Source organism: Corylus avellana, chromosome ca7 (genome assembly GCF_901000735.1).
Source record: "Corylus avellana chromosome ca7, CavTom2PMs-1.0".
Lineage (NCBI taxonomy): Eukaryota > Viridiplantae > Streptophyta > Magnoliopsida > Fagales > Betulaceae > Corylus > Corylus avellana.
Window position 1 is genome coordinate 5,413,190 of NC_081547.1, and position 7,668 is coordinate 5,420,857.

The 7,668-nt window shown below is 34.5% G+C and overlaps 1 protein-coding gene and 1 non-coding gene across 2 annotated transcripts; one reads left to right on the forward strand and one right to left on the reverse strand.

Annotated features, from left to right (window-relative positions):
• Positions 1–3,665: 3,665 nt before the first annotated feature.
• LOC132186928 (putative glucose-6-phosphate 1-epimerase) lies at positions 3,666–7,524 on the forward strand. The gene is made up of 8 exons (XM_059601049.1): positions 3,666–4,850; positions 4,948–5,022; positions 5,121–5,177; positions 5,257–5,420; positions 5,976–6,110; positions 6,377–6,479; positions 6,882–6,981; positions 7,105–7,524. Exons 1-8 carry the CDS (start codon positions 4,728–4,730, stop codon positions 7,296–7,298), a joined length of 951 nt encoding a protein of 316 aa, XP_059457032.1. The 5' UTR covers positions 3,666–4,727; the 3' UTR covers positions 7,299–7,524.
• A 72-nt stretch (positions 7,525–7,596) lies between these two features.
• TRNAM-CAU (transfer RNA methionine (anticodon CAU)) lies at positions 7,597–7,668 on the reverse strand. The gene has a single exon. It is a non-coding gene; the product is annotated as a tRNA-Met (tRNA).

The window sequence follows — 7,668 nt, forward strand, 5'->3', positions numbered from 1 at the left end:
AGTAAGAAACATGAGTTGTGTGAAAAGCTACCAATTAAGTGAGAAATATAGAGATTATAAGAAAGATATATGGAAGTAGAATTATTATCTAATTGTTATATGGATCTTATTAGGATTAGGGGGTTATATATTAGTAGGAGTAAGCATGTTATCCTCTAGAATTGTATTTTCATTCCAATTCTTCTAGTTAGCCCATACTAAGGCACTCTACATCCATTATTAATTAATAAAGGAGATCGAGATACAAGTATAATTTTCTCAAATGTTTGTCGTTTGAGGAGTACTTAGTAAAGCTTGTGGATGGAATATTTTCCAGATGTTCTTCGGGCATAGAGTTTTGGATAAATGGCTTGCAAGTTTCAATCCCAATCATGTCCCATGAGCACCAAATTGTTAATTGGGCCTTCCCATTGAGATATGCTTTTCTTCATTCTACCCACCATCTCTTCTCTCTCTTTTCTTTTCTTTTTTCTTTTTTTCTTTTTTTTTTGAAAAAATCAAGATGACAAGGTGAAGAGATGGTGGGTAGAATGCATTGCAGCATTCCTCCCTTCCCATTAGTTCCTCCTTTGTCCCTTTACCTCTTCACCAACGGGTTGAAGGAACTTGCAAGCTTTAAGGTACCATTTACATGCAATTACCCATCGGTCGAAGACAACAAATGACCGTTTCTTGCACAAGACTATAATAATATATGCAAGCTAATTGAGATGGGCTAATTAGAAAAAAGAAAAAAAAAAAAAAATTGAGATGGGCTAGATGTTCAATTTCTTTTTTCAATGTATATTGGTAAAAGAAAAATATTTATTGTAGTCAAAGATGACAAGTACCCTTATATATATATATATATATATATATATATATATATATATATATATATGTGTGTGTGTGTGTCAAAGATTCCTCAAACTACCATACCATAAAGAGGATTAAAATTCTTCAAATTATCCTTATACTATCATTATCTTTTACTATCCCAATACTAGCTTATTGGGGGTGCCGCTAAAATTTTTTTGGCGTCTTAAATTTTTTTTCACTCTAAAAATTTGGTAATTCACATAATATATGCATCACAAAAAAAATCTACAAAAGTTCATAAATATGTGCTCAAATTGATATATTAGAAATGTAACATGTCGGCACTATATATATCAAAAAGACATAAATACAAAAACAAAACAAAAAAAAAGTGTCTAGAACTGCATTTTACGGTCTCTTAGAAGTACAAAATCATCAAGTATCGAATTTAAATTGAAACTCTCAGCAAGTTAAATCAATCAATTCATAAACCTAAAGTTTATTCATGAACCTAAAATTTTAAAGTTAAATCACCAACTCGTAAGAGACAATCAAAGTTTATAAACATTAAACAACAAAATAAACAATCATATGGATATTAAAGTTTACCATACATATGTATTAAATAAGGATTTTTTTTTTTTTTGGGTTACCATGCATATGTATTAAGTTTCAGAATTATTAAAATTTACCATACACAGTAGTATACTTGGATTTCTTTTTTTTTTAAAAAAAAAATCTTTGTGGTGCCGTGGCAACCTCAAACGCCTATGTGGCACCGCCATTGCGTATGGCCTTCTTCATGTTATGTAAAGGAAAAAATGCAAAATTAGTCATTGTAGTTTACTTGATTTGCAATTAACTTCTTGTAATATCAAAATGAACTCAAAGGTGCTTAAGGTCTCCCAAAAAAATAATTTAGTCCTTATGGTCGAATTTCATTTAATGACTTAACAGATTATGATAACATGAAATGTTAGAACCAATAAAATTGTGATGCTTATCATATTTAAGTCAGTGTCACACTAACAGAATCTGTTAAATTAGTTGATGGAATTTGACTGTAGGAACTAAATTATTTTTTTGGCATACTTTAGAGACCTTTAAGTTCATTTTGATACCACAAAGAATTAATTGTAAATCAAATAAATCACAGAGACTAATTTTTTATTTTTTTCTTATATAAATATCATAAAAAGGGATGATGTTTGTAATGATAACAAGCAAATCTTTTTGACTACATAAAGCCCGACCGTAATCTTTGGCCCAAAGATTTTATGGTACAGACCGCCATCACAGAAGTCAAAAACAGAATATAACAACTCGCCGCACGTATATATTAGACTAAAAAATGCAGGAAAAGTTGGAGAAAAAAGAGCAACCACAGTGTAATTAAGTCTATTTCCTTGACATGTCAAATACCAGAAATGCAGCTTATCCTCTTAATAAATACCACCCACTGACTTAAGTTGATAGCCGTTTGTCGCTAATCTTGAACGGATGATCGCAGACAAATGAATCTATAATAAAGGAATTGGAAAAATTAAGACAATTATCAGGCGTATTGGAAAAATGAAGGTGCACATGTGTGGGTAATTAAGGAAGGAAGCAGCCAGCCAAGGGGTTTGGTCCACAAAGTCCAAGGCTGGCCGCATGATGTCGGACCATTCCTTCGGGTCCTCCTAACCGCTAAACCTCCACGTGATTTGTAGTAACACCAAGGTGGTCATGTTCTTTGACCCATGACTTTGAGATCTCCCTTCTATTTTTTTAATATTTTCATTCTCAATTCAATTCATGCACTTCACCTCGTTGCTTCAGGTTTCGGGTATTGACCTGATAATTGCACGTAAAGTTCGCATATGACGAAGAATTTCAACCATCTTACGTTCTCAACTTTTCATCAAATTAAATAATAAATCCCAGAGACATTAATTTAGTGCAGTGTGTTCAGTGTTGTTACGAAGGATTGAATTCAGAAGGTGTTATATCAGACATTTATCTCTTTTAAATTGAAAAATATTTTTACACTTATCACTTTTTTAATGCTAATAATGTTTTCTCTATGAATTAACCAGATCTTTTAAAGTAATTAAGGGTTAAATACTAAAACTCCCCTTAAGGTTTCAAGTCTTTATTTTTTGTTTCCTAAGTTTTTATTTCTATCAAAGGAGGTACTTGTGATTTTTCATAAAAACGGAAATGATACATCTGTTAAAATTTCGTCCAAAATTTAACGGAATGTCACGTCAACACTAATCATATTGCGCCACTTGTCCTACAATTAATTTTAATTCTGGTGCTCCGCTGGTCTGGAGGTACTCAATCTTGGCCGCATCGGCGCTGGCCCATTCAGAGCTGACGAAGCCCTCGGTGGCCTCCAAACTGGCAGATGGGGGTGGCCGGCCACCCCCACCCTCAAAATGGAAAATTTTTAATTTTTTTTTGAAAAAAATAATTTTTTAATACTTTTAATTCTTTTTAAAAAAATTAATTATAAAACACGTGGTGCAATGTGATTGGTGTTAAAGTGACGTTCCGTTAAGTTTTGGACGGACTTTTAAGGGAGGTACCATTTTTATCTTTATAAAAACTATAAATACCTCATGCAATAAAAATAAAAACAAAGAAAACAAAAAATAAAAATTTAAAAAACTAAAGAGTTTTTAGTATTTAATCCTTACTTTAAGGCTAAGTTGTCAAGTTGGGTGTCAATGTGTCATGCTTAGTCGCTTAGAAAAAAAAAATTATTGGGTGTCATGGGTGACATCCAGTGGGTGGCTCTCCTTCCTAAGACGTGTTTAAAAAATAAGTTGTCTTAATCTGAAAATCCTTACTTCAAATTTTGACCGTTTGTGCAGCTTTCATGTACTTCTCGTATCTCGACGTCCTAGATCTTTGTAACTGTTAAGAGAAAAACAAAAACCGTTTTATGCTTCCTGTCATATTATAGGATTTTTCCTCCCTTGTCATATTATATGATTTTTCCTCTCTGTTATTCAGTTGCTTCTCCTGCGTCAAAATTTTTGCCTCCTTGTGCTGACCCCTTCATTATATTTTTGTTTTTGGTTCCTTTAAATGATAGTTTCAGTTACCAAACGCAGATTTTAAACATTTCTGGAAAAGTTGTCGCTTGAACATTGCAAAAAACTTCGCCACCCATGTAGTTAGTTTTTTTGTTTCTTCAAGTAATTGAATGGCCATTGCTTTTATATCAGATTTGAACATTTTGATTCAAATGGGGTGCCTGGTTTAAAGGTCTTACTTCTGAAATTTCTAAACTTTAGAGGCTTGCTTGGTCTGGGTTTTGAAATTTAGTGGGTTTTCTTAGAACTTGGACATTTTAGGTAGTTGAAGTAATTACAGTTACAGATACACTTTTCGATAGGTTTTGAGATTCACTTCTTGTTTTGATTGGATGGGTTTTTGAATTTGGAATCCTATTTTTGAGAATTGGATTTTGTTTTAGTAGAAAAGCTTGAACATTGGGAGAAAAAAAATCTCCATAAAAGTAAAGGTTTTTGAGTTTAAAGTAAATTTTATTGTCCTGTTTATGAAATTTAGGTGTTGGGCGGCTTATTTTCTTTTTTTTTGATCAATATCGTTTATCCATTCAGTTGCCAATTGTTCCACCTTTGGAGTTCCTGCACTTGGACTTTATGTTTCCACATCTGGGGTTGTGAGTTTCAGTTGCTTAGATCTAAGAGACAGTGGCGATGAGAGATTAAGAAGGTTAAATTGGTAGTTGGGTTTTGCTTTTAAGTCACGAGATCACGAAACTATCACAAGATAGGCGTTGGGTGAAGTTCAGATTTTCAGTTCTCAGTGTTCTTTCTGTTCGGAGAGTTTCAATTTGATCTTAGAAGTCCTTAGAAGTGCTCAAATTATAGTTTGAGAGGGAAAGAGAGGGAGGATTTGAGCATTTTTTCATGTTTTTCAAAATGGGGCCTTCTGCAGCGGTATGGGATTGTAGGGCAGCAAATGAAATAACAAAGGACTGGAATGGGATCGATCAGGTTGTTCTTCGGAACCCACAAGGGGCTTCGGCACGGGTGAGAAATTCATACTGTATAGCACATATAGTTTGTGTATATTGTAGTTAATTAAAGGGTGTTAGAGATTTGAATTATTTCTCTTTTGATGATATAGGTTAGCTTGCATGGAGGACAGGTAACTTCTTGGAGGAATGAGCATGGGGAAGAACTCCTATTCACAAGTAGTAAGGTGTGTTTTTTAGTTCCCCTGTGCTTATTTTATGCTCCATGTATTACCTGCTAGAGATGCAAAGATGATTTATTTATCTGTATTTAATCAAAATGTAGGCCATTTTCAAGCCTCCAAAAGCAATGCGTGGAGGAATACCCATTTGTTTCCCAGAGGTACTTCTAATCTTTCTCGTTTACATGCATGACTTCTGAAAATTTCTTACTGATGCATCAAGTTTTAATGCTTTTGTAGTTTGGAAACTGTGGGTCACTAGAACAACATGGATTTGCAAGGAACAAGATTTGGGCAATTGATGATAATCCGCCACCTCTGCTCCTGAATGATTCCGATGGGAAATCCTTCATTGACCTACTACTTAAACCATCGGAAGAAGACCTAAAGTGCTGGCCCAATAGGTATGATCTCGGCTCATGTTTTGTCAATGGAAACCGCTAGTGGTAGCATCAAGATATGATATATAGCACTTCAAGTTTGAAGTAATTCTTTATGTTTTTATTAATCAACTTTACACCATTGATTTTGTTGTAGATAGAAAATATAGTGGATGAAGTATGAGGTCTTTGTTGGTGTGCGTGATTATGTTATTGTTGAAATTGAGACACTGCTGGTTAGCCCAAAAACTAATAATAGGTAACATATTAGCAAAAATTGAGACTTGAAATTACTGTTGTTTGAATATTGGAATTGTGTATACAGGAAGTTCAAAAATTCTAATTGGTTTGAAATAAAACATGTAATGTCAATTAGATTAGAACCTTAATCCTCTTTCGGTTTCTTTAGCTGATGAGATTGTAGATTTCGTTGTCTTTCCTGGGTGACATAATATGTTGACAAACTTGCATTGAATCCTTTGCTGAGCACATGACAGCCTATGCTGACCTATCTTTATCTGTGTTTGAAGGGATGATGTTAAAAGCTAACAGAATTTTATTTTTCCTCTTCCTTTCCAGCTTTGAGTTTCGTCTTAGGGTGTCTCTTGCGACAGATGGAGATCTGACACTGACCTCACGAATTCGGAACATCAATGGCAAGCCGTTTAGTTTCTCATTTGGCTATCACACATACTTGTCAGTTTCTGACATAAGGTATGGAGTATTACCTTTGAAAGTCAGATATTACAAGGCAGAAACACATTCTTTAAAAAAATAAATAAAATGAAAAAGTGAGTTACTCCATTCTATATATATATTTCTTGTAAATTTCAATTAGACCAACTTACTTATCTCTTTTGAATTGTATCTATCAACTAGTAAAGGCATACAAGTTACAGTTATTTTCTGCTGCTGTAATTAGTAACATGTTTATTCTGGGCGTGAGATTTGCACTTACATGAACATAAATGGTGTCACAGTGAAGTAAGAATAGAAGGGCTGGAGACACTTGACTACCTAGACAATCTTTGCCGAAGAGAGCGTTTTACAGAACAAGGAGATGCCATAACTTTTGAAACCGAGGTAAATTCACTCGACTACATTAGAGTTATTTAGCTAGGAGACTCTTGATACAGAGAATGACGTGAAATTTCTAAAACAGGATAATTGGAAGTTTTTTACTAGATCATATCAAGATATTATTATTGTTTTATGAAGGTTTTCAGCAAGGTCTTAAAACGGAAGCGGTCCTTTCCTTATCAGACTTAATATGTGCTCGAAAACTTTTGATTGACAGCTTAAAGGTTTCAGTTGTTAAAAAGAAATAGAAATTGAAATCGGAATCATAGCTTCTTTTCTCAAGACTGATATGAGCCTCTACTTTACTTGGCTTTTAAGCTTGCATTTAATTACTGCTGCTTTTTTTGGGTGCAAACAGAGGGATCACAATTAAAGAGTTGTTGTTTTCCTATTTTTTCCTGGCAGCTGGATCGAGTTTATGTTAGTTCTCCTAATGTAATCGCAGTCCTTGACCATGAAAAAAAGCGGACATACGTAATAAGAAAGGAAGGACTTCCAGATGCTGGTAAGCTGCAATACATTTGAAGTAGTATAAATAAAATCCCTGGTATAATTTGATGTGTGTATTGATGATAGTAAATGGGCATAATAGTTGATGGTCTTCATTTTGTACCAATTCCTGCTACAGTGGTGTGGAATCCTTGGGAGAAGAAATCAAAAGCAATGGTAGACATCGGTGATGAGGAATACAAACAGATGGTTTGTGTTGATGGGGCAGCAATCGAGAAACCTGTCACTTTGAAGCCAGGGGAGGAATGGACAGGGCGGTTGCAGCTCTCAGTTGTGCCTTCCAGTTTCTGCAGTGAGCACCTCAATCTTTAGGAAATTTGAAGACTCTGCACAATCACCTTATCTTCTTTTTTACCAGACCTCCCTGTAGGAAGACCATAGTTAATGTTATATAATTACTCAAAAGTTGTAGAAAGAGCCATCGGAACAGCCTTTGTTTTATTTGTATGGCTGCCCAAGGAAGGTGGAAAAGAATTGTTTTGTAATCAGTACTCGTTTGTTTTTCTTTTCTGAGAATAATATATCTTCTTCTTATTTACTTTTGGTGAAACAAATGCTTCGAAACACGAGGGAAAAAAATAGTGGGGTAGGAAGCTGCTCTCTTGTAATCTATCAGAGCCAGGTTTCGATCCTGGGACCTGTGGGTTATGGGCCCACCACGCTTCCGCTGCGCCACTCTGAT